At 32.2% G+C, this 27,976-nt stretch overlaps 2 protein-coding genes across 51 annotated transcripts; both read left to right on the forward strand.

Annotated features, from left to right (window-relative positions):
- Positions 1-403: 403 nt before the first annotated feature.
- On the forward strand, positions 404-11,507 carry LOC137830508 (serine carboxypeptidase-like). The gene is made up of 9 exons (XM_068637908.2): positions 404-892; positions 5,984-6,152; positions 7,397-7,516; positions 8,739-8,882; positions 8,983-9,136; positions 10,096-10,184; positions 10,492-10,750; positions 10,914-11,047; positions 11,197-11,507. The coding sequence occupies exons 1-9, from the start codon at positions 588-590 to the stop codon at positions 11,323-11,325; spliced, it is 1,503 nt and encodes a 500-aa protein (XP_068494009.1). The 5' UTR covers positions 404-587; the 3' UTR covers positions 11,326-11,507.
- A 3,360-nt stretch (positions 11,508-14,867) lies between these two features.
- On the forward strand, positions 14,868-26,887 carry LOC137830510 (uncharacterized). Of its 50 annotated transcripts, none has more exons than XR_016522969.1 (11): positions 14,868-15,842; positions 16,360-16,430; positions 16,974-17,119; positions 17,329-17,385; positions 17,502-17,572; positions 22,195-22,287; positions 22,481-22,614; positions 22,797-23,118; positions 23,846-23,951; positions 24,398-24,459; positions 26,611-26,791. XR_016522969.1 is itself a non-coding variant. In XM_090304352.1 (8 exons), the coding sequence occupies exons 5-8, from the start codon at positions 17,534-17,536 to the stop codon at positions 26,875-26,877; spliced, it is 474 nt and encodes a 157-aa protein (XP_090160478.1). In that variant the 5' UTR covers positions 14,868-15,842; positions 16,360-16,430; positions 16,974-17,119; positions 17,329-17,385; positions 17,502-17,533; the 3' UTR covers positions 26,878-26,887. The 50 variants fall into 50 exon arrangements, 8 of the variants coding, with proteins under 8 accessions (XP_090160478.1, XP_090160473.1, XP_090160477.1 ...); XR_016522949.1 differs by having other exon boundaries at positions 14,941-15,842; positions 16,186-16,430; positions 17,334-17,385; ... (1 more) ...; positions 22,797-23,181; positions 26,611-26,854; XR_016522966.1 differs by lacking the exon at positions 22,797-23,118 and adding an exon at positions 23,119-23,181 and having other exon boundaries at positions 14,941-15,842; positions 16,186-16,430; positions 17,334-17,385; positions 19,038-22,287; positions 26,611-26,854.
- The last annotated feature ends 1,089 nt before the right edge of the window (positions 26,888-27,976 follow it).

A 27,976-nucleotide genomic window follows, 5' to 3' on the forward strand; every position in this document is an offset into this window, starting at 1 on the left:
ACCAAAAAACTTTAACACGGTCTTCATTTAAAGAAATAATGACAAATTGCATTTTAATACAATCATGTCTAAAATAGACATACTCATAATGGGTAAAATAATTCTCCTACAAATAAAAAAAAAACTCATAAAAATCTCAAGAACCGTGGTGTTTGGAGATTTTTTTTATAGATTATTTAAAACATTTACATAAGAATGTACAAATTAATTAATTTCAATCAATAGATAAGCTTGTTTTATTATTTTTCACAGCATATTAATTTTAACATATACCCAATTTGTTATTCAAAATGATAAAAAGGCTATTTCAAAATTGTAGATAAAAATTACTTCTTAAATCTTTTATTCGAAAATATTCCAGATTTAATTTTTTATAATATGTTTTTGAATTCCGATCATTTTTATCCAAAATGTGGTTTCCATTTTATGTTCTGATTTTTTTTTCTATTTTTTTTAAAATTGATATGGTGCATGAAGAAATTGTCTAAGATTTTTTTCCCTTTGAAATGTTTTGAAAAGTCAAAACCATGGAACGATGCTTGAAATAGCATAACCGTGAGTTCACTCAGTTTAGCAGCTCGAGAAAAATGGGATATTCTTCTATAATCATCCTCTGCACTTTTCTTCTTCTTCTCTTCTTTTCTCCATCAACTTACGCATCACCATCCGATGAGGCGGCGCTGCAAGCCAAGAAGCTCATCAGCGCCCTCAATCTGTTCCCCGACGACGGCGTCAACGTCGTTCCCGTTGCCAACTCCTCGCTCCAACCGCGCAAGATCGTCGAGAAGCGCCTCAGGTTCCCGAACCTGGTAGCTTCGGATTCCGAGCCTTCGGTTGAGGATTTGGGTCACTATGCTGGCTATTACCCCATTGTTCATTCACATGCCGCAAGGTGCGTCTCTTGTGGACTCCATTTCACGTTTAATTTAGTTCCCGATTTTAATTAAACCCTAATTTAATTGTTTAAGTTCTACACATATGTGGCCTTACAGGGAAATGCCGGTAAATGAAAAAGTAGCATTGCATGGTTTTAATTTTGATTCATCTGATGAAATTGACTGTTGAGGGATTCTAGCAACCGTTTTTTTAATTATGCACTCATCAATTTTGGTAAATAAAAATAGAGTTTAATTTTATATAAGTTGAAGTGTTAATTACATTAATCACAACTTTCTTGAAATTACATAAATTCTTTAGGCTTCTTACTCATAAATTAACCTTCCTTGATTGTTTAAAAATTATTATATGATATTTCTCATATGTTACACCGATTCGTTTAGTTGTTTGATTTGAACATCATTATATTGTGCTAATCTGATGTAATAGTATGATGAAAACAGGAACAGTTTGTTTAATTTCATAAAACCTCAGAAATAATTGATGTCAATGAATTTTACACTCTCAAGTAATGCATACTAACTTACGAGGCTAAGAGAGCTATAACTAACTAGCAAGAACACAAAAGAAAGGTCGAAGTAGATTCAATTTCATGCCTAAACTTCCTTAGGGCGTAGATTCAATTTCATGCCTAAACTTCCTTAGGGCCTTCCCACTTTAAAGAAATAGAGTGAAGTAGACAATGCGAGACATTTTGTCTTTTGGAGTATAAAACTACAACAAAATCATCACTCAATATTTTTACATTATCAATTAGTTAATTGAGTTATGATACTTAAAATAGTTATTAAAATAAAGTAGAAAATTTATTATATATATTATTATGCGTGATTAGATGATAATATTTATTTAAGTTTTTTAATTAATTTTCAGTTCGTGATTCGGTGAGTGGAAAAATTTAAACATATTTACATATTTTTACACTGTATTTTAGTTAACTTCAAATAAGTATTCTCTTAATTTTTTTCTTACAAGAAAGGGAAAATGTTAGTTTGTGCGTGCAACTTAGCTCCCTAACGCAATAGGAAGTGCCACACCATGTTTTTTCTCTCATTTATAATAAAATATTATATTTTATTAATAAAAATTAATATAAATAAGTTTTAAAATAGAATTATAAAATTTTTGTTTTGCAATTGGAATTGAAAAAAATGTAGGTGTTAAGGTATTATCACCCTTTTTAATTTGTAGCAGTAACTATTAAGGGTCTCGCCACTAAATGAATTTGACTATTCTTGCTTGTCTAAAGTTTATGGGATAGTTTAATTCTAAATTAAAGGTCGAAATGACTTTATTTATTTGCTTAACGGAAATACCTTTATTTACCTACACTAAATATTAGCTTTAGAAAACTCATTTTTTTTAAACACAAGTACATGTTGAGTATTGATTTAAGGTTTAAGATTTAGGGCTTATGATTAAATGGAAGTTGTTTTATATTTTAAATTTTAAGTATTTCATTAATTTTATTGGATGCATTAATATTTTAACACTTTATGACATTATTTAACAATTTCCTCCCGAAACTAGATAAAATTTCAAGAAAACAAATAAAAAAGAAAAATATTAAATTTAATCCCTAAAAACGACAGTTTATGTTGCTTTGAATGTAATGATGTATCCTCTACAGTGTAAAACATTTATCATACTAAATTAGTAATACCAACATTGGTTACTACACGTGTTAGCATCTTATGTCTCTTAATCAAGTGATCTAGGGTTTGAATCGTGGTAATGTTTGAAATAAACCATGTTGAAATAGGAAACTACCTTGTGCACGCTCAACATCCCCAACGGTGGTTCCAATACCATGGTTTAGCAAAACGAACTTGCTAATGTCATGCTGATACCTTTCTTACTCCCAGTTGACATCAAAGTCCATAACATATTGCATGTCATAGATAAAATTCCATGTTTGTTGTGCACGATGTCACCTAGTCCTCTTTGCAACAAAGTCAAGAACTAGTTTCAATTGTCCTTCTTCTCTACAATTGCATCATACGCTAGCATAAAGAATCTGATATGAACGATCGTGTGTAGAAGCGTCTAGGTCCTCTCGTAAGAGATTTCGAAGAACGATTAGGCTTTGGACAAAGGGAACCTTTCGGTGGCTTCCGATTATACCAAGAACAAGAACAATGATAGAGAATTGAGAAACGGAAACAAAGTGCATATATTATTGATATCTCAAATAATAGTTCAATACTCTATTTATAGAGTACTAAAGATTACAAATGATAAAGATAAATGCTAGAAAGATAAATGATAAAATCCTAACTAATTAAATCCCAACTAATGATAAATGATAAAAGTACTTAATTAAATCCTAACTAATTAAATTCCAACTAAAGATTTAAATCCTAACTAATTAAATCCTAACTAATTAAATCCAACTAAAGATAAATGATAAATAATAGAAACTACTAATTAAATCCTAAAACTTTAGAATATAACAGAATCACAAAATTGTGGTTCCGAGCATCATGTCCCACAACAAACAACGATTGGCCATCGAAGTAACCCTCGAGGAATCATCCATCTAGACCAATAAAGAGTCTGCAACCTTTCTTGAACCCTTTTATGCAAGAAATTGAACAAACATTGAAATTTTTAAACCAAGGCATAAATCCTGGTACGGATATGTAGTCTATCCCACGAGTTGATCTAGGTTTGCTCCTTAACACTGCATGAGCATAATCAACTACATGCTCTTATTGCTCCCCACAGTTAGCCTTATTCTCTCCCTTGCTTCTCTCATAGCTTTAAATATCTTGGTATCTTCCACATTGGAGGCGGTAACATGTATAGACTGTCCTCAGTTGATTCATAAAAATCGAAGTCATCACCACCACCTTCTTCCCCATCAACATCCATTCCTTCATCATGTAACTTCTCAATCTCTTCTTCCTCATTATCTTGTTCTCTACCATGTGTTCTTCCTCATCAACTTCTTGTTTCTTGCCATTTTCTTCTATAATAGCTTCTTGCTCCTTATCATTTTCTTCTCTTCTTCAACATCTTGTTTCTCATTATCTTCTTCATCACCTCTATATTCCTTGCCATCTTCTACCATCGTTTCTAAATAAGGCTCATCATTGCCAAGTTCTTCAACAAATTCAGGTATTGGATCATGTTATAATCAAAGTAAACATTAATCTCCTTTCTCGGGTTTGCAAGACAACATTCAACAACAAAATAATGTTAGCATCATCCACAATGAGGTGTAAACCATCCTCCATGGTTCTCCTTGTCATTGCAAAGTGCATGTCCCCAACCTCATAATACTTTTTACACACACCAACTAAGTCCTTTAGCACCCAAGTAATTGTGGATTTAGAGAACAAGGACAATTGGAAGTGGTTTCTCACTTTATTGTTGGAGGACATGGGTGACCATGTGTATAACAAACTGAATTTTATCAGTGACATGTAGTATCATGGACTAAATTGCTTATTTATCATTTTATTTAGGGACTTGAATGCCAACTAGGAGTGAGAAAGGTGTTCAGCATCATGACACTTGACTGTTGATTTGGAATTTTGTTATTAGACTCAATAACAAAAGGACTAGTTTGCCTAAAGGAAGTATTATTTTAGGGACTAATATGCAAAAAAAAAAATAATTCAAAGACCAATCACCTAGTGCCTTCAATTTTCAGGGACCTGTTATGTGCTTCACTCGTTTATTCAAGTCATTAAATTGTATATTAATTTTAGGGGTGGTCATGGATTGGATTTTTCAAAATACAATCTAGATCCAATAAAATGGATTGGATTTAAATCCATATTCATATTAACTAGATCAAATTTATTTGGATTTTTTCAAATCTATTTAAAATAGATTAAATCTAGATTCAATTCACTTTGTCAATTAGATTAAATTCATTTTGTTAATTAGATTAAATCCACTTTGTCAATTAGATTAAATTCATTTTGTTAATTAGATTAAATCCACTTTGTCAATTAGATTAAACCCATCTCGATTTGGGCCTGAAGACTCAACTTGACATGGACTTTGGCCCTCTCGGCTCAACATCGACTCGGGACGACTCAACCTGTGCCCGGACCAACTTAACTCGACCTGGGCCTGGGTCAATTTGGCTTTACATGGACCCGGTGCCGACTTAGCCTTGGTTCGGGGCAACTAAGCTCGACATGGGCTCGGGCTAACTTGACTCGACATTGGCTTGGGCTGACTCGACTCAACATGGGCCCGGGCAGACTCGGCTCGGCAACGACCCGAGCTCGGCTCGACATGGGTCCGGGCCGACACGGCTCGACATCGGCCTAGGTCAACTCAGATCGACATGGGTCGGACCAACTCATTTAAAAGAATTTGAATGGGGTGTTGAAATTAGGAAAGAAGAATGAAATCTTAATGTAAAAGGAAATTTTACAAGGAAATTTTAAAAGGAAATAATTTAAGATTATAAATAGTTTAATTTGAGAAAATAATGAAAAAAATTAATTGAACAAGGAAATTTGAAAGTAATTTATTTTTTAAGATGCCTTAAGGATGAAGAGAGTAAAACAGTAGACCTTTTCATTTCACTCTATTTTATTGTGTAGAGGTGGATTATCTTGTTTGTGAAATCGTTTTCTTACTATTAAATAGCATGGATTTCACTATAAATTGTAAGCTAATATGCAATTTAGTCCTCTCTATCTAGTGATAACTTGTGTTGGGTTGATCCTTGAGCGTTTTTGTTTATACAAGTTACGTTGCTGACGTATGAAATTGTTAGCAAGTTCAAAACTTGTTTGGGTAAACTTTGGACCATGTTGACACTTTCGAAGATTATTATGGATAGATGCACACTTACTAGGGTCAAAGCAACACATGTTGCTACTTTTAGGGTCAAATTGTATATTAAATTGCAAAATTATATATGAAGTTTTCAACTTAAGGACAATTATAATTGCATGAGTTTTGTAAATTCCAACTAGTTTTCGTAACCTTGTACATCTAAAAATTTATTGTGCATATTATCCGGTTGTTTCATGAGCTGTAATAATGTGGTAAATTGTAGATTTCAATGAAAAGTATATTTATGTCAGTTGTTTCTGGCATTTGGTTGGTTCTGCAGGATGTTCTACTTCTTCTTCGAATCGCGCAATACAAAGGAGGATCCTGTCGTTATTTGGTTGACAGGAGGACCTGGGTGTAGCAGTGAATTGGCTTTGTTTTATGAAAATGGTCCTTTCAAAATTGCTGATGACTTGTCTCTTGTTTGGAACGAGTATGGCTGGGACAAGGTATATGCCATTCACTTTATCAATGTTATATATGCGTGTGTGTATGCAAGTAATGTAAGCAATCTAAAATCTAATTTTGAATGAATTCATGTTGCTTCATGAGGGATCAACTTTCCACACAGCTGCCCTCGCCTTAGGCCATGCCATCTCCATTGCAGGGTCATAAGTTTAAGATCTTCCTATCAGAGTATGCTGACATAACATAAAATTTAAGACACTGGGTTATAAGACTAAAAATAATATTTTCTATCTTGAAAACTATCAACAACCTAATAAGACATTAATTAATGTGACTATTATAAGATTCTTCCGTTAGAGTAAAAATGACAAAAAGGTCTTAAAAGTGACGTGACACATAAGGTTAAATTAAGACCTCATAGAATGACTCTATGATCAAATTTAGGAATCTCAATTGATCTAGGAATCAAATTTAAATTAATATATTTTGTAACTATTTATACTTGTAATTGTTCTTGCTAAGACCGAATAGACCCCACAAGACCAAACTTTTCTTTCCTTTCTGAATTCTTCTGCCAATATCCTCACTTGATTACTTGGAATATTCTTCTTCTCTTCTTGTCCAAAAGAAGGGAAGGTGCCTGCAAAGACACCTTGACTCTCAAGTCAACAAGGAATTTGGGTGAGGTAATAAATGCGCAATAAATGTACCTTGTCAATACTTGGAAACAGCGTGTATTTATTGTATTTTAACGGGTTTAGTGTTTTGAAACATTTTGACCTGATCTACTATGTTTTATTAAAATAGTGAATCATTATTGTGATAGAGTTGTCATTAAGGAACAATGATATCTCTTGATAAAATAACTTCAAGTTTGTTATTGAAATCACTCATTGATATGTTGTTATTTGATGTCATGTTAGTGTCATAATGGGGGCTCTGTGTTTTAAGTGACTACTTACTAATTGTTAAGGTTTTCTATTGTGTACATTATGATCTATTAAGATGCTTCACATCTTCTTGAAAAGCAGGCATGAGACGGGATTCAACTGTCATACTGAAGCAAACCAATTTAATTTGCTTATGTTTTAGATTAAATTTATTATGTACAAGAAAATATGGGTTTTCAATATGTTTTCACATGGAGGGTTGTCTTCACTGCTAATTTCTTGACGAGGATAAAAGTAAACATGACACCTAATTGTCATAACCTAAACTGCTTCTGAAATGTATGTTTCATGTGAAAATTATTTATGGGAAGTAAAATTTGTTCCTAATCTTGTAGGCATCAAACCTTTTGTATGTTGACCAACCAACTGGAACTGGCTTTAGCTACAGTACTGATTTGCGCGACATTCGTCACAATGAAGATGGTGTCAGCAATGACCTGTATGACTTTATTCAGGTACTTGTGTTTGTTGTGAAATATGAATATTAGTTACATTGTTTTCGTATTATGTTCACTTATTTCCTGCAACTTATTATTTGAGTAAACTATATTCCCTTTCATTAATAGATACTAAAATTACACTTCCTTCTCTTATTTTAAAATATACACTTGATATACCCAATTGTCATCAGCATATTATGTATACTTCTGTCAATACTCATCATGCTTGCAACAGAATCTGGGTTAGACCAAAAATTAATCAATCTGTCATTACCAAGCTGCCTAACGTTGTTTTCCTTTATTTGAGAATAAATTTTCATTATACATTCCCATATAGAAGAAATAACAAAATTTACCACAGAATCATGTTTCAAAAAGCAGCAAGAATTTTAGACCAATCCTTATCTCTCTCGATGAATTCACAACAAAGCTTAGCCGTGTAAGCTTCATTTATTTGTGTTATTGATCTCAATTCCTGTCCACCCTCTTGATAACCCAAAACATAATTGAGTAGATCATGTTGAATGATATCCCAAAAGTTTGATAAAAAACACTAGAAAAACTATATGAACCAGGAGCACTATCAGAGGAGAGGTTGAAAACAGTTGGTTTAACTTCAATCAAAGTAGGCCGCTCTATAAGAATATGATTATGCATGTCTATCAATAACAAAGGAATAAATTAGTGATATAAAGTACGTTAGAGCATATGTTTGATGTAGAGAAAGTCTGTGGGAAATGATTTACCACGTGTGCCTCAATGTCGACCTTATCAATGAGCAAAGTATCATTATGGAGGTTTTATTTCTAAATGTCTTTATATCAAGATTTCTTCCTTACATTAGTCCCATAAGGATTTCTTTGAAGTTGCTGTCTGAGAAAGTGAGTTTTGGAAGCCTTGTTGGTCAAGGCTGCCTCTATCAGTTTCTTGACTTACTACATCTTTCGTTTGTATTTTGTGATAAGTTTCCTAGTTTCCCAAATGCTAAAATTTGATTTTACACATCATAGTTAACACAAGAAACAAATTTAGTTGGAGAGAAGAAATTTAAGGAAATATTACCAAGGTAATCAAAGAATTTTGGATGCCATGCCTAAAATTTAGAGCAGGTTCATATCTACACACGTATGTGTGTGTATCACAATACAGGGCAGTAAGAGTGATATATATGTAGAGACATAGCAAAACTAATTTTACACTTAAAAACGTATTGACAGTTATTTTCTTTTTCCTTCAGGCCTTCTTTGCAGAGCATCCTCAATATGCAAAAAATGATTTCTTTATTACAGGTGAATCTTATGCTGGACACTATATTCCTGCTTTCGCAACACGCATCCATCGAGGCAACAAAGCTAAAGAAGGAATTCATATAAACCTGAAGGTTTGTTACATCACGCGATAAACCGGTCTAACTTCCTCTGTGACAGAATTTAATTGAAGGGAAAGAATAATTTCTTATCTTACTATTATTGTTTGAACAGGGATTTGCCATTGGTAATGGACTTACTAACCCTGCAATTCAGTATAAAGCCTACCCAGATTATGCATTGGAAATGGGAATCATTAAGAAGGCTACACGTAACCGCCTCAACAAAGTACTGGTTCCAGCCTGTGAATTGGCAATAAAGCTATGTGGTAATATACATTTTGGCTTTTTACTTTTTAACAAATGTTACATTTCTTGTCACGTTCGAATTTATGTAATGAGTGAGGACTATGATGGGTTGAAGAGTCCAACTACCAAATGTTTGAATTTGTTTGATTGATTTTTTAAGCTCCAACAAATCATTTCCAGTATTAAACCGTATTTGAAATAATGAACAGAATATCACTTTTTTTTTAAAAGTTCCAATTAAGGTTTGTTCGTGAGTTGGCCTTTTGCTCCATCTACAAGACCTGGATTTATATCCATTGATAACCTTTATTAGACAGTCTAAACTATAAAAATTGGGTAAATTATTGTGATTTTGGTAGGGAAGCATATTTCCTCATTTAGTACCCTAAGACTGGGGAGAGAGGAGTTGACAACATTTCTATTGAATGGATAGAAGAACCTTAGTATGACTGATTTTTCTGCGGGGGTAATGATAGGAACTGAGAGTTTGGGGCAGTTACTATGATTATTGGTATAAAGTAGAAGCAGTATTTTTTTTATAAAAAGTATCTGATATAGTTCTTCAATATATAAATTGGGTGGTCTATTAGTTAGAAAGTCCTATTTTTCCGACTATTTGCTATATTATGCATTAAACCCCATACACATATACACGTGTGTATGCCATGTACACAAGATATTATTTTTTAATATATAATCATCATAAAGTTTACTATTACAATTTCCTATTTCTGAATTATTTGGAAGCCTAATGAAATCCACGGTCAACTCTAGGTATGAAAGTGTATAGTAAGATTACAAGTTTGTTGATTTCTAGCGATCACATCAATTTTGTATTTATTGTCGTGATCAAGTGATAATTCTCACAGGAAGTAAAAGTCAAGATCACTGCCTGATTTTCATTGAAAACCAGTGCTTTCACTTGTTTGGAGCCTGGGTTTGCCTGTTACCCTCTTAATATTTGTTTTAATCCTTTCAGGCACAAATGGAAAAACTTCCTGCGTGGCTGCATATGTAGCTTGTAATCTCATATTCAGTAACATCATGTTACATGCCGGAGACACAAATGTGAGTAAACAAACTTTTCTGGAGTGGTTGACAGCTGACTTCGTCACCTTTAGTTAAATTGATTCATTCCCCTCTCTACAAGTAGGCAAGTAGATAATTAACCATTTTCCAAGCAAAAAAATCTTTTGCATAACAACTTAATTGTTTCTTAGTTGAGGAATTTCGTAAAATATGTTAAAAAAAAACATTTATGCTACTAACATGTGAGAAAGAAACTCATCCTAATATTTATGGTCATTTCGATCTTGAAGCTATGTATTGGTATATTCATAACTGTTACCAGCAACTAAATATACTTATGCTGCAGTACTATGATATCAGAAAAAAGTGTGAGGGGAGCCTTTGCTATGATTTTTCAAACATGGAGAAGTTCCTGAACCAAAAATCTGTTCGGGACTCACTAGGGGTTGGGAAAATTCATTTTGTTTCTTGTAGCACTGAAGTTTATATGGCCTTGTTGGTGGATTGGATGAGGAATCTTGAAGTTGGTATTCCTGCCCTTCTGGAGGATGGAATCAATTTGCTTATTTATGCTGGGGAATATGATCTAATCTGCAACTGGCTTGGTACGTATTTACTCTTGTCAAGGCAAAGAATTGATGAACTTTGCAATGAAGGGATTGATGAACACCTTGCAATGAGTTTAAGATCTGTTGTAAAATTCAATATTCATATCTATTATAGCCTTGCAATTAATGGATTGATGGACATTTTCTTGGCAATGAGTAGGTAATTCAAGATGGGTTCACGCCCTGGAATGGTCTGGTAAGAAAGAATTTACAACCTCACTTGAAGTTCCTTTTGTTGTTGATGGGTCAGAAGCCGGATTATTGAAGAGCTATGGACCTCTGAGTTTCCTTAAGGTCTTCTTTTCTCTATTCACCCACATAAACTTATCAACTATGCACTATGAAAACTATCAATAGCCATTTATTTATCAAAGTCCCTTTTGACTTTGCGCCTGGTCAGTGAAAATGTTTATTCAGTTCAAAATTTTGTGTAACTAAAACAGGTCCATGATGCGGGTCACATGGTTCCAATGGACCAGCCCAAGGCTGCATTAGAGATGCTGAAGAAGTGGACTAATGGAAACCTTGCTGAATCTCGAGTTCAAAAGGAAAAATTGGTTGCTGAGATGTAATCTCTTTTAATACTTAATTAATTACTCTTGCAAATGGGAACATTAATGAGAAATAATGCAGGGAAGTTTGCAAAATGTTATACATCTCCCAAACTCGCATAATTTGTAAATGACATTGTACTATGAGCTTGTATCATGGAATGAAACTAATATTCTAAAGGAATTCCGAATTTGCTGCTTTAGATGCTTATTTTTGTATTCATGCTTCGAGTCTAATAAAAGGTGAAAATGGTCTTTAGGTTGTATAATTTATACTATAATCAAACATTAACATTAAATGATATTTAGTGCATAACGTCATCTCACTCCTTAATATTTTTTTATCTTCTTATGAATTGACATTCTTATTCTTATAAAATTGTTTATATTTTACACATAAATGTTTTTCAATATATAATTAAGTTGGAAGTGCATTAAGAATGAGAAGCAATAAAGAGATATCACATGAAGAATAAGGTTGTTTCTCCCTGCTACCCTATCAAATGACCTCCTGCACCCCATAATTTTCAGAAAATATCAATTTGGAAGTTAAAAAATTACTTCTTTCAGATTTATCATTTTGGAAATTAAAAAAATGTGTTCCTGAAAGAATATTTCGGAATGATTTTTGTCTTACAGATTTCTTATTTTGTAAACACATCTTGCTTACGAAATTCATATTCCAGAAATACCTTTTGTTTACAAAACCTTTATTCCAAAATCATCCAAAAAAAATTATCAAGGATAATTCAGGTATTGCGTAAAATGTAAGGCTGCAAGAAGAAAAATGTAGGAGTGAAGAAAAAAATACCCATAAAGAAAATAGTAAAAGGAAACCTCATTGATTTCCAAGACAAACAAGACAATTACTACCAACACCCTATAAATGGTGACATGCACCCAATGTTTATATGATTTTTTTTCCCCAGTTTCTAGATTTAAATTTATGGAACACTTTTCGGAATTTTGGAATGTTTTCCTAATACATTATCAGATTTTATTTTCCAAAATATATATTTTTAATTCTAAAATTGTTTTTCAAAAATAAAATTTTGATTTTGCAATTCTATTTTAGAATTTTATTTTCAAAATATAAAAATTTATTTCAAATTTGCTTTTCCAAAATGTATCTTTTTATATTCAAGATTTTCAACCAACACAATAAATTAAAGGTAACATCAGACCCTAACGGTTAAGAACACTTGACGAATCTCTAACTAATAACACTAAAAAGCGAGGTTGGAAGAAACGAGGTTGGAGCAGCTCAAAAATGCCTTACTAAGATCAGGAGTAGGATTGAAGCCTAAGATACAACGAATAACAAGTCATCTTATATCAATGTAATGCGATACGCTCCCCAAATCATATCGTTGGGTCTCATGCTGCTTCCAAACTGCGGTTAGAAGAAGAGTTTAAGAAAATGTGAACATCAATTTTTCTAAACCGTACTGTCTTCTTTTACAACGGTTATCTTAAAGATACATGTTAATATAATGTAAAAGAAAACTTCATAAAAACAAATATAAGTTATTATTTTTTTTCAACAATCATTTCCATCAATTACTAATCAGCATAAATTCATAATTTCATTCAGTATTCTCTTGAGTCTCTTCCTTCATACAAACTAAATTGATTTATGCTGTAATCCACTGGCCATTCTCTTCAGTCTTTCCAATTTTTGTGAAAATTAGAATTTGAGTTGCATCTCATTATTTGAGCAGTTGAGTATACTGATTTATTAGTTATTTTGTCATTCTTTATTTGTTTTGCAATTACATCTTTTAATATTTGTACATCTTAAGAACAACAAATCATTTTGGTTGAAGGAATATTATAGTCAAATGTGTGATTATCATTAATTATTGAGAGTTAAGTTTATATTTGAGATTTGTCAAATTATATTGTGTATTGATTAGTGAATTGAATAAGTCAGAAGTTATTATTTTTAAAACTTTCTCCCATTAGTTTCTTTAAGATTTTTTTTAATTTATTTGAAAATTAATTTTAATTTTTAAAAATGGTTATTTTTTATTTATTTTTTCTTGTAGTAAGTGTTTATGGAAAATTTACGTTAGTATAGCAACACTTCCCAAACAGCAATTATGAGATTTTTTATACGAATAACCGTGTTCACACATCTCTCCTTTGCATTCTTAGCGCAACTAGATATCGAAATAGTAAAAGAAACTTCTTCTACTATTGTAAGAAAATAATTTTTTTTTGGGATGAAGTGTAAAAGTTGAAGTGCTTTAATTTTTTTTTGGGATGAAGTGTAAAAGTTGAAGTGTAAAAGTTGAAGTGCTTTAAGGCAACTGATGCTGCATCAATCGCTTGCAACATATTATATGATGATTCATTGACAGAAGTTTGAACAAATTTTGAAAATTTGGTAGTAAATTTGGAGTAAATATGGATTCAGAAAAAGTTGTGATGATTCTCCTTTGCTGAGAAGAAGAATGAGATCTCTTGCAACTTCGATTTCTTTTCTTGTTTTTCTTTGAAGGACTTTTCTTTGAAGGAATTGTAGCACGATCCTCATTCACAGCTCCACTCGCTTCATCACGAGAAATGGGTTCAACTTCTACTTCAAGTGCAGGATCGACAACTTCATGCCGAGGAGTGACATCACTTATTTTATTCAGAAACTTGGTAAAGTAAGACCGTGCTCTCGGATTGATAGCCGCCTTCAAACCTGAAAGTTAATAAAACATTTAGCAAAGTTAAAATATCTGCTATAAAAAAACAAGTGAAACAAGCACATACCAATAAAATCTTTGAGATTTTTTTGACGTGTACAGTCATAACAAAGCGCGAGTGGGAATCTGGTGTGTGAAGTGATCGAAAACTTCGATTATAAGCCGATCAGCAGCATCTATTGAATGGTATGACCACGAATTAAATTTCAAAGGTTGGTCAATTCAATACAAAGGGAATTTTGGATATCTCCATCAAAAAAGTATTTCTTTCATTCTTCTATCAAAATCTTTAAAAAAACCTCTTTAAGTCTTTATACGAAAAAGTAAAGGGTTTAAGAAAACAAAATCTAAGTTTACTAATCAAGGACAATCATCGTTTGTCAGGCCGAAAATTATAGTAATACAAAAAAGATTTCCTACTAGAAAAAAGTGATAGTAATTTACTATCACGCAATATAGTTACTACTAGGAAAAAGTGATAGTAAAACCTTGAATGGAAACCAACCATTCGAAAATAAGTTAATTCAAACACTCAAGATACAATTTTTCATGCATCAATCATTTCACTTTCTATTAGGGTACTTTGATATTTTTTCCTTCATAATTACTTACAAAATCCTGCACATAAAATCTATAATAAAAATTAATAATAACAAAATTAAAAAATTATTGCGTAGAATTGCAGGACATACCAGAAAAAGGTTGAATAGGAAGAGAAAAAGGAGATGGTCGAGGAGGTAAACGCATTGAACCTTGGTTATCAAACTCGCGAGTATAGTAGACTCCACTCGTAAAATGAAAAAAAAATTTAAAAATATTTACTCCAAGTTTTTCCAATTAAAAAAGAAAGCACTGCAAACAAAAAATATCTGCACCTCAATTAAATAAAAGAACCCAGTTTAGTGCGGCCCAATAGAAAAACCCAATATGCAGTCCAATAAAAAAAAGCCCTAATTTCCTAAATCACACTACAGAAACCCTAATTCCAACACCATCCATCTCAATAATCTTATATGATGAACAACACCACTGTCGACCTGCCACTGCAACCACCACAACCACCGCAACCGCACGATCGGACGAACCACCACTACCGCACGACCGGACGAACCACCACAATCGCGCGACCTCTTCTGCAGAATCACCACCACCGTGGGACCTGCTCCGCTTGATTGCCACCACCGCCGCACTTGTTCAGAGAAGACGTTTGACCTCCGCACTCCAGAGAAGACGCAACACCATCAAAACGAAACTCGAACAAAACGAAACTCGAACCCTAAATGCACAGTTCTGGGTTAAAACAAAAACCCAGTTGAACTCGTCAACTCGGAGCAGACTCGCGAGTTTGAACGAGTTCACCGAGTTCATTCCGAGTCTGCCAAGTTTACTCTAAAACCGAGTTTACTACCGAGTTAACTCGGTAAGGGTATCTGGACACGTAAACTCGGACGAGTCAACGAGTTGACTCGCGAGTTTGATAACCATGACATTAATTAATCATTATTTCTGACTTTTGGTTAACTGTTAGTCCCTCTTTGAGAATGACAACCATTATTTTAAATTTGTTAGTTCTTTCTAACTTGGAATTATGTTTGCTAGGAAATCTCAAATTCTGATCTCCTTGTTCGTTACCAAATATTATTTTTCACTCTCTTGTTATTTATGTTTCTTAATGTGCAGCAAATTAACCAATGCATCAATAAAAGTCATTGCTGAGCACTGTCCTGGGTTGGGTGCACTCGAACTTGTGTATTTGGACAACTTGACGGATTTATCCATGGGATATCTTACAAATAGCTGTCGAGTACTCCATACATTGAAGCTCTGCCATAATCCATTCAGGTGCTTTTTTGTTTTCTACTATTTTCTCTTTCTCTTTATACATTTGCACATTACTTTTGCTAGTTTCTGATATTTTCTGTCTCATTATAAGTTTGCTATAATCTGTCTTATCTTTGCAAGATAGATTCTTTTGTAGGAGGTTACAGCTTTTAAATAAGATGATTATCTTTGTTCCTGTGGTAATATGAATTCTATGTAGGAGTGGTTAATTAATAATTATAATTTCAAATTTGTTTTGGATATTGCTCTGATACTTTCTCGACTTGAGTTAGATTTCAGAGGTGTTTTTAAACACTTTTGATCACATGAATTGATAATGATTTTGTAGCATTTGAAATGTCAGGAGTATTTTCTATTATGGGTCTGATCGACACGCTCCTTATCACCAAGAGATTTGAAAAAATTCTTCTATGGATCTGTTATTATCACCATTTTTGCATATGATACAATTGGTGTTACTGGGATGTTGATAAAGAGATCTCTTATTAATTCTTGTCGGTGAATAAATTTCCACTAGTGAGGAAGCAATTGCTGCATTTTATTGCTGGAGAGTCCTTAAAAGAGCTTGCACTTAATAATGTTAAGAAGGTGCGTTGCTATATTTCCTTGTTGACTTTCCCTCGATTGGCTCATATCTTAGTACACACTTTAATAACCGCCCCCGAATCAGTGCTTCCTATGTGCCCGTAAAATGATTAATTACATTATTATTATTATTATCAGTTTAACCTAAAAAAATTAGGCAGTTATGTGTTCAGAATGCAACTGCATCTATTCTTTGATTGGTCACAATTTTACTCAAGCAGACACTTCAACATGCAATGGATACTTCAAATTATTGTCTTCATATAACTAACACTTTATATGATATTATTTAAACAAAATATGAAAGTTCCTTGACGTGAAATGGTCGTGCCTATTATATTTCTGGTTTATGGCATAATATGAAACAATCTCTCCCAATTGGAGGAAGACAACGAACTGACTCTTTAATATTTACTTAATGAATTAAGGTCGTTGTTAATGTTTATTCTATTTGGTTTTCAATTAGCATTTTGGCTGTGTTGACGAACAAAATCTTATTTATAATGTTTTATTTTTTGACTGTATGACTCATTTGGTTTAATTCAGGTTGGGCACCATACAGCCTTATCACTTGCTAGTCATTCAAAAAATTTGCAAACTCTTGGTGCAGAAAGTTGACAGACAATGAGTTCGGTTTGATTGTAGATAGCTGCTTCTCACTGAGGTTGCTTAAACTTTTTGGATGCTCACTGGTAAATATGCTTTCATTTAACTGAACTTAAAGGCATTTCTGTGATGAATCTCTACTGGTCATAGAAAAATATATAACATTGTCGTATTAGAAGTCTTTATATGAAGAAATAAGATGATTTTGTAGGAAAAGGTTTATGGATCTCGTCTTTGTTCTTGGATGTTACCGTTCTTTACAACTTATTAGCTTAGTAATTACTTGTTCATATAGTGCAGAAAGAGGATGTCCATCATTCTATTTCTACTTTCCAGAGGCCAAACCATCAAGGTAAGCATCAAAGTTACTTTTTAATTAACATTGTTGAGAATCACTTAAAATAAGTGACTCATAAAATTTGTATTGTTTTCTTTCCTTCCTTTTTATGTACTTTCTCAACTTCTTAGGAAGGCAAGACAGAAGAATCTAATAATTCCTAATGTCGAACTGGTTGGGTCTAAACAAGGAGTATTTGAAGGTGCCACTAAGTTCATTCCTTTCTTTTTTTTCATATTCATTACTTTTAAGAGTTATTAGTTGCAATAAAGTTGGAGAGTGAAAAGATTTTATTTTGGATTTGAATGTTTTTACCTACTTAGATTGCATGTTCCATTGCAGGGGCTTAGCCACACTTGTGCTTATCTTGTTGAGTAAGAATGAACTAACAAATTAAAAGATATAATTACCGAAGAGTAACATTAATTAGAAAATAATTACCAAAGAGTAACATTAATTAGAAAATAATTACCAAAGAGTAACATTAATTAGAAAATAATTTAGAACTTTTGGTAAAAAATAATTTATAAAAAAAAAGATTCTCTATCAGAATACTTTAAAGTCACACACTCATACTAAAACTGAAAAATAAAAACCTTAATTATAATAGATGAAATAGATATTTAAACGGTAATAATTTTGTGTACTAAAAGATTCATTTATTAAGATATTTTAATTATTAATATATTTTATGATATGAATATTGTATGCTAATATTTTGAATTTTGTACATTGATTTGAACATTGTAAGTTTATAATTTGAATAATGTAATGTTGGTGATATGATTATGATTATGGTATGTTTTGCATTCTTCAAAAGCTGGAAATATAACTGTAAATTTGAGGTTATCATTTGAGATGAGTGCAGAATTATGAATTATCATTTGAGAGATTGCATAAATAAAATGATGTCTGATTGTTAGGTTATTTTAGGGTTCATTCTTTTTGAGTTTATATGATTTATTTATATGGAGAATGAATTAGCTATTCCTTCCAAACAAAATTACAGTTACAATTTTCCTTTTGTTAAAAAATAAATAACTGATTCAACATGCTTTGAAACTTTAATTTATTATACAAAACATAATAACGCTTTGGTTCGACCATAGTTTAACCATGATTAGGTTGTTATTCAGTTAGTTCCTTCACTGGTTCAATTTCTGATTTAATAGCATTGGTTTATGTACTGGAGTCCCACATATACCTTCAAATAATGAGCTTATCAGTGGAGTTGACAGAAACCAGATAAAAGCATTATAATCTGACTCCAAAATTAGGATACTGATACTGCTAGAGGGTATACTATAGAAATATAAAAGCATAATGAATAAAGTAACTAAATCATAAAAATTACCAAGCCTACAAGTGAGTATTGGATATGATATAGGTTCATAATAAAAACTGGTATCCAAGACTGTGTATGACTACAAGCTTATAATTAAGGTGAAACTCTTTATTTAAGAATGTAGCAATTTAAGTATCATGATTCACGATTCTATTGTGACATGATCCATTTGACTTCCCGTTACGGGACAACTGATGTCACCTACAACATTCCTCTGTTATATTCAACTTGGAACATGACTATTGTGATGTGCACTTGCTAAATACCAATAATACATGACATTCTTTATGTCTTTCAAGTATGGTTTTGAAATTTTTTTTAGGTGCTGGATGTGTTGCTACACTATTGCATGAAATGAGGAAACATGGTAGAGACTGTCGATTTGGAGTTATATCTATGTGCATATGTACAATCACTTTCTCACTGTATATTTGCGTGCTTACACTTCGATACAACTGAAAGGTTGCCAATGTGAGCATTTATGTTTTAATTATAACAATGAAGTTTAACTAAAATTATGAAACATTGTTGTCAATCTAAGTTGAAAGTTTTGTTCGCAAGGTTGCGAAATAAAGCAAGCGCCAGTGATTTAAATCCAAAACAACAGATCCTCCAATAAAACATTATTTTAACAATTATGTTAACTAAACGTTTAATCAAACAAGTATGAAGTCGAGTTTTAATGTTTTTTTTATCGAATTTACCTAAAACATTATTAAGCATTATGAAGCACATCTTTTTAAGCATTATTATTCGAGAAGTTATGAGAATCGAGAGGTTTGAACGAAAGCAGTTTTTAATTGATTTAGCTGAATAATTCAAGTTGTATAAAGTGTTAGTGGTAAAAAACAAGAATAAATAATGAAGCCCAAAAGTTTATATTTAACTGCAGAAGTTAATACATTAGTAGAGCCATAATGGTGTTCAAAACTAACCGAGAGCTATAACAAAAAAATGAGCTCATATTCATTCAGCTCACGACGTTAACATCTTCGGCTTCCTCTTCTGGAATCTGAGTGGCTGGGATCAGTTCACCATTATAAACATCTTTTCAACATCAAAGTTGCCTTCATCAATAGGGATCTTATAAAAATATTTGGCTTGCTGGAGAGCTTTGTCAAAACCTAGTTGATGTTGTTCTATGATAAAACTTTCGGCTTCAAACACGTTCACCTTTAATCGATCTATTTCTTTCTCCATACGTTGGATGGTGCTTTTATCAGTTTCTTTTGTAGTAGACAACTCCAACATTTTTTCTTTCAATAGTTGATTTTCCTTGCAAAGTTGTGCTTTTTCTTCGTCATTATTTAACCTCTCGACATTCAACTCATTAATCTTGTTTTCAAGATTCTCTTTTTCAGTTTCTCGCTTGGTATTCAAAGCGTCTATTCCAATTAGAAGAGTCCGACTTGAAAGCTCAATAAAAGTATCAGTCAAAAATGCATCATCATACTTTTCAATGATATCTCAATGATTTGGTAGTAGTAGCAAAGATTGACTCAGGAAGAGGTTGTGATGAATACGGTGATGCCGAGAAGAAGAATGAGATCTCTTGCAACTTCGATCTCTATTCTTGTTTTTCTTTGAAGGACCTTCAACACGATCCTCGTTCACAACTTCATCAGAAGTTTGGTAAAATAAGACCGTGCTCTCGGATTGATAGCCGCCATCAAACCTGAAAGTCAATAAAACATTTAGCAAAGTTAAAATCTTTTGCTATAAAAAAACAAGTGAAACAAGCACTATGGAGTTGAAAGTAGTAGGATTAAACTGAATCAATCTAGACAGTTTTGCCATCAGTCATATATTTCTTCCTTGACTGGTTTCGTTCGGAATTGACATTGTCCGAGATCATTTTGAATGATACTTCCGTTACTTTTTTACTTTACTTTTTTTTACTCAATATGATAACATATGAGATTGTCTTGATTTTAAGAATGACTATGAAATGTATGATTATATCTCCTTCTTAAACTCCCTTATAGACACTCGTGATGATGTGAAGACACTGAAATTAACACGATTTTTGCTTAACACACACCAAGATGTTCTCAACTTCTTTACTATCATAAAACATAATGTGGTGCCTAGTTTGTGGAAGTATGATCATGTCAATAATGAAACTGTGAGAAACATTATATTCTTAAATCTTTACTCACTTGGATATCACTTGCCTATAACACCTATTTTAGCAACCTTTGGACAATCATTGTCTTTCTCACTGCATTTCTTGGCCTTGCCATCACTTATATCTAAACCTGGTGTGCCCTTATCCACCAATGTAGCTACACACCACATTCTCAAACCCACTACACTTTATAAAGTTTGTAAAATTTTCCCTTATCTTACTTAACTTGGTTTGCACTCTCTCACTCCATATTTCCAAATCTAGCGAATGGTAGTTTTGAAAATTTTATCGAGTACAATGTTAGGTAAGATGTAGAAAATATAAAGTGTAGTGTTTTTAGAGTGTAGTGGGTAGCTACTTTGGTGAGTGAATGACGCACCAAGTTTGGATAAAAGTGAGGGCAAGACCAAGAAATGCAGCAAAAAAGGCAATGATTGTCCAAGGGTTGTTGAAATAGGTGTTATAGGCAAGTGATATCCAAGTGGGTAAAGATTTATGAATATAATGTTTCTCAATTTCATTTCTGACATGATCATCCTTCCATAAGCTAGGCACCACGCTACTTTTGATCGTAGTGAAGAGGTTGAGAACATCTTGGTTACTCCCTAATGTGTTAAGCAGTATGTGCTGATCTCTGTCTTCACATCATCGGGATGTCTATTAGGGGTTTAAGGAGATCATGACATTAACTCCATAGTCATTCCCAAAATCATGACACATCTCATATGTTATCATGTTGAGTAAAAAAACAACTGATGCATCATCCAAAATGATCTCTGCCAGTGTCACTTCCGAACGAAACCTGCCAAAGAAGGATGATATGTCTGATGGTCAAGCTCCTTGATTTTGATTTCAGTTCAATTCCTGCTGCTTTCAACTCCATTATGGCCAACTTGAAGGACGCCTCCTCGCAACGATCTCAATCGTCGCAACAACTGTCGGCTTGCACGAGATGAGTTCAAGATAACATTCTCTTTTAAATCTATTGTTTGATTGCCATTGTAATTGTGTACACCTATTTGTTTAATGTATAAAATTGAAGTGTATGACTATTCTGTGGAGAAGTGTCTTCTGATATATTTAAATTTCGACGTGTTAAAATATATCAAATATTTGATATCATTTTTATAGCTTAAAATATTTTTTTGAGCATCTTAGAATAGAAGATTTCTTATTATTTATTATTTTTTTATATGTTATGATCTGTTTTCCTTATTTAATTAGGGTCTATGTAATTATAGGAATATCATGTAAATAGGAAAATTATCTCCTATATTTATTGGATTAGTCTATAAGAACAGAGAACACGGTTTCGGCATCTCTTCTATCTGTTTTTTGTCTCTTTCTACAGGTTGCAAATATAATACTGTCATTCTCAGAATATAGACAGTAAATATACCACTGTTCACTATGATAGGGAAAATGAAACTGGATCGAAATGATGGTAATGAAGACTCTGCTGGACTAATAAATGAACTTTTCCTATGTCTACTACAATGTTTTATAGATAGCATGGTTTACCTCAAATACATGTTTAATTTTTAAGATAATCACAATAAGTTTATTAATAATCATGCATGGAAGTTGGAATATCAAAGCAAGTGATCCTGGCGAGAATCTTACAATATCAATTTCAGTTCATCATCCTAAGCATGGAAACTATTTTACTGCCACTCTGAAAGCCAAAAAACTGAGATCATCCCCAGAGTTAGATCATGCAATTTTCTTTTGGTTGATGCCTCATAAAGTTGCCGTTTGGATATATTGGCATGTAAGCTTCTTTTTCATACTTTCTTCTTGTGGTGTTCTTATATGATAAGTATTCAGAGCAAATGCTGTCAGGCTACTACACTTTTTTTTTTTCTCGCAAGCAATTTAAGAGGTTCAAACTTGAAATTAGTAAAATGTGATTGGAATTGAAATTTACTGAGAGCAGCTTATTTTCACTTCCAGGTTCTAGTAAGATCATTGCTCAACATTATCAGCTAATTCATCTTGGCCAAGAGGTGATAGCTAAAACAAAGTGAAGTAAAAACTGACTTGAAAAACCAAAGAGACTAGTAACTTTAAAAATGGATGGTTGGTGTTTCATTCTTTATTTGCTTGGAATGAATGTCATTTACAGATAATGGATATAAGTGAGTTGAGAAAAACAGTGGAGGAAGTGGAACTAGTGGATGCTCATGCTCACAATATAGTTTCTCTGCACTCCAACTTTTCCTATTCACCTCTTTTCTAAGGCCTTACTTTCTCACCCAACTCTCTTTCTTTCAAGGTAACTAAGCTGCTATTTTCCAAATTTGTGCTCTCTCCCTGCAGTTATTTATTTTAAAATGAGGTAAGAAAGCTAAAAATTTTTAAATATTCTTTTTAATATAAAATTATGCTAATTTCTACTTGGTATCCAAAGCTGTGTAAATGGCTTTGAACTGATATTTCTTTGTTAAATACAACCTGCATCTGTCAGCTTGCTTATATACTTAAAGTGATATACATGATCTGAATGTAATGTAATGGTATAATAATGGCATCACAATTTTCATGTTTTTACTTGAAGAATTGTTATTGTGTACACAGACTCTAAGTGGTGGACATTTGTAATCAATTTGAAATTAAGATGTTCTTTTAACTTTCATAAGATTTTAGGAATGTTAAAATTAGACATCAAATGTGGTTTTCCCTTTTTTATTAACTATAGATTCACCACCAAGCTTCTTTTGGACTGAAGTTTCTGCAGACAAATTGCTCCCCAATGATAATTTTTTAAGTAGTTTATTTTTGCATTGTACCATTTTAAAATGCATGGTGAAAATTGTATTAAATATTAGATATTAATGAATGGATGATGTTTCAAATTTCTCAAATTTGCCTATTTGTTTTAATGACTTTCCAAACTTTTTGGGCTGAAATAAAATATTATTGTTTCTTGGGCATTTTTAAATTACGGTTTTTTCTTGTTTTATCATTTGATGGAAAAATTGGCTTTTGCCTGTATCTTGCAGTTGACAAAAGAAGCTAAGGATTATGCAAAAGAAGATATTGTTGAGAATTTTCTCGTGGATGATAGTTCCAGTGACGAAAATTCTGATTATAATGTTCTTGCAGGAGGTAAGCCTTCATATATAGAATTATAAGGACCTGTTAGTTTTTGCTTCTAATATTTGTTTTTGTTATTGATTAATAGAGTTTCTATTTGATTAAACCCTAGAATTTCATTTTTTTTATTTGCTTAATCTTATTGTTAGTTTGTCATTGTATGCTTTGGATCAACTAGTTTGCTTCTTTTCAAATATTATGATATTGTTGTCTTTGCCATTTTATAGTTCCAATAAGGGACATTCAAAATCTAGAAACATAGTTCCTGTGGCATTAAGTGAACAATAAAATTTGTTGTCCACGAGCACTTCCAATCATATGCTATGCTAAGGTGGTATAACACATGAAAAATAAAACATTTTTTTCCTATATATAATCAATTGACTATTTCTAGTTTTATTTATTTTGTCATTTGTTCTTCATATCATAAATTGTACTTTTTATCCATTACTTTGCAGAGAAGATAGGGTTTGCAAATGACTTACTGCAAAGGAAAGATGGCAATGGCTATTTTCTGAAGGTATGAAACTTAACAAAAGTAAATTAATCAATGAGATTTAGTTTTAGTTGTTTCTTTGTCCTGTTCTGATGATATTATTTTTGCATGAGTTTATGCTAGATTCTATGGTATGAATTGTCCTTTTAGCACATTCTTTCAGTGGTGATGCTTCTTAGTTTTCACGTTCCAGGGTTGGTGGAATGACTTTCTTCATGGAAAAATATATAAAGAGATCGATCACAGTGGCAAAATGGTTTTGCTGCTTAATTTTTCTTAAATTATTTCAGATTGATGTTTGATTTGACAACAAGCTTTGGTATATATCTTTTTATCGGCTTGCTCAATATTCTTTACACTTGTAAATTTTTTGATTTTTTTTACTTGTGTTATGAAGAAATTATGATGAAACCACAAATATGATTTTCATTAGATACATGTAGTAAGTTGGTTAGTTCAGTAATATTTGAATTGGAATGACATACAATTTTTATTGCCGACTGTTTTTAAAGAAACAAAAAAATGAGTATCAAGACTAACCAACCATCTTGTGGTTTAAATACTTAGTCCTTTTATTCACCTCAATTTCCCTGTAATGACTAATTTCTCAAGATCATGATTTGGTCCCCATAGTTTTCACTGAATTTAGGTTTTGATCCCTGTACATTTATTTTGTTTAGGTTTCTTTCCCTGTAGTATACCAGACATCAGCTAGTGTATTGGCATGTTGTTAATAACTGGGACTAAATCAAATTGTTTACAACTTAAGTCAAAATCAAGGTAAAGCTAAGTGTAGATTAGAAATGTATTTAAACCTTATTTTTATCCTACAAAGGAGACAAGAGCTAGTCATCGGATTTAATGTATCATTTTTTCTTGGAGTTCTTAAGTTGTAAACAATTTGATTTAGGGTCAAATTGCAAAATTATATATAAAGTCTTCAACTTAAGGACAATTATAATTGCATGAGTTTGGTAAATTCCAACTAGTTTTCGTAACCTTGTACATCTAAAATTTATTGTGCAATATTATCCGGTTGTTTCATGAGCGTGGTAAATTGTAGATTTCAATGAAAAGTATATTTATGTCAGTTGTTTCTGGCATTTGGTTGGTTCTGCAGGATGTTCTACTTGTTCTTCGAATCACGCAATACGAAGGAGGATCCTGAACCCTAAATCCTGAACCCTAAATCCTGAACCCTAAACCCTAAACCCTAAACCCTAAACCCTAAACCCTAAACCCTAAACCCTAAACCCTAAACCCTAAACCCTAAACCCTAAACCATAAACCCTAAACCCTAAACCCTAAACCCTAAACCCTAAACCGGTTGACTAACAACCCTCAGTGATGTTATATTAAGGGGCCGATAGTAGTACACTGTGTGGGACGGAGTAAGGGCCCTTACTAGAGAGTAACATTTCGGTCGTTATTTGGCTGACAGACATAACATAAAATTTAAGACACTGGGTTATAAGACTAAAAATAATATTTTCTATATTAAAAACTATCAACAACCTAATAAGACATTAATTAATGTGAGTATTATAGGATTCTTCAATAGATTTAGATTCATGCATCCTAAACCTCTTCTCAAAAAATCAAAAAATCATAGGTTAAATTCAATGTGAGCTTTCTATTTGCCTTTCTCCATGTCTCCACACATCATAGCCATTCAACTCTCATTGAATGTGGGCTGCTTCTTCCTGCACCTCTATACCTTCTTGTGCCACCTCCATAAATTTTTCTTATTCCAAAAATACCCTTTTCAATATTCCGGATTACATAATCCAGAAGTCTTTTTCTATATTCAAAATTAGCTTCCGGATTATGTAATCTGGAAGTCTTTTGTGATTAACTTCCGGATTACATAATCCGAAAGTCTTTTCTATACATAAGATTAGCTTTCGGATTATGTAATTCGGAAGTCTTTTTTTCAGATGTGTTATTAGCTTCCGGATTACATAATCTGGAAGTCTTTTTTAAATATGAAATTGACTTCCGGATTATGTAATCTGGAATTTATCCGGATTACATAATCCATAGGCTTATTTATTCAAATTCAAGGGGTGAAAAAAAAGGATAAAATAGTATTTTCATATTTAGTATGGGGTGACACAAGAAAAAACGGAGGTCTTGAATGGACGTTCCTTATGGAGTATTTTCTTTTTCCTTCAGGCCTTCTTTGCAGAGCATCCTCAATATGCAAAAAATGACTTCTTTATTACAGGTGAATCATATGCCGGACACTATATTCCTGCTTTCGCAGCATCTCGATCCATCGTATTGTACTTTGAGCTTGTATCATGGAATAAAACTAATATTATAAAGGAATTCCGAATTTGCTGCTTTATGCTTATTTTTGTATTCATGTTTATGATGAGTTTAATAAAAGGTGAAAAAGGGTCTTTAGGTTGTATAATTTATACTATAATCAAACATTAACATTAAATGACATTTAGTGCATATCATCATCTCACTCTTTAATATTTTTTTATCTTCCTATGACATTCTTGTTTTTATAAAATTGTTTATATTTTACACAAATGTTTTTCAATATATAATTAGGTTAGAACTGCATTAAGAATGAGAAGCAATAAAGCGATATAACATGAGAAAGGTTGTTTCCCTAACAAATGACCTCCTGCACTCCATAATTTTCAGAATATTACCCTTTTTAAAAATGATTTTTCCGGATTTACCATTTTGAAAATTAAAAAAAATGTATTCCAGAAATAATGTTTCATAATGATTTTTTTGTCTTCCAGATTTTCTATTTTGGAAACACATTTTGCTTACAAATACCTTTTATTTACAAAACTTTTATTTCGGAATCATCCTAAATTATTAAGTTCCTATCAAGTAACATAGAATTTTTCCCTGTATTTACATAAAAATATAATAAATATATAGTCATTAGATGAAAAATAAAATAATAGAAATATTCCATTTTGAATATTCTATCTCATGTATTTATTATAAAAAAAAAGTTAAAAAGTTTTGCATAGAAAATAGGGGTGTAGAAAGAAAAATGTAAGAGTGAAGAAAGAAATACCCATAAAGAAAATGGTAAAAGGATACCTGAACAAATGCTTATATGATCTTTTTTTGTTCAGAATGTTTCTAGATTTCAATTTTTGGAATACGTTTTTCTAACACATTATTATATTTTATTTTTCAAAATATATATTTTTTACTATTTCCAAAATGAAATTTTGATTTTCCAATTCAATTTTAGAATTTTATTTTCAAAATATAAAAATCTATTTCAAATTTGTATTTCCTAAATATATCTTTTTTTAATTCAAGATTTTCAATTTCACCGCGAAAGACAATTTTGAAAATTTAGAAGCCTGCAAACAAAAACATCATACAGACGAATCCTAATAGCTAATAACACTAAAAAAAAGTTTATATTAAGATCAGGAGTAGGTTTCAAGCTTAAGATACAACGAATAAGACGTCGTCTTGTAGAAATACTTCTATCCAAAGTTCATATCGTTGGGTCTCATTCATTACGTGTTCCCAAACTGTGGCTAGGAGA

This window comes from Phaseolus vulgaris, chromosome 7 (assembly GCF_051622355.1).
Source record: "Phaseolus vulgaris cultivar YP4 chromosome 7, ASM5162235v1, whole genome shotgun sequence".
Lineage (NCBI taxonomy): Eukaryota > Viridiplantae > Streptophyta > Magnoliopsida > Fabales > Fabaceae > Phaseolus > Phaseolus vulgaris.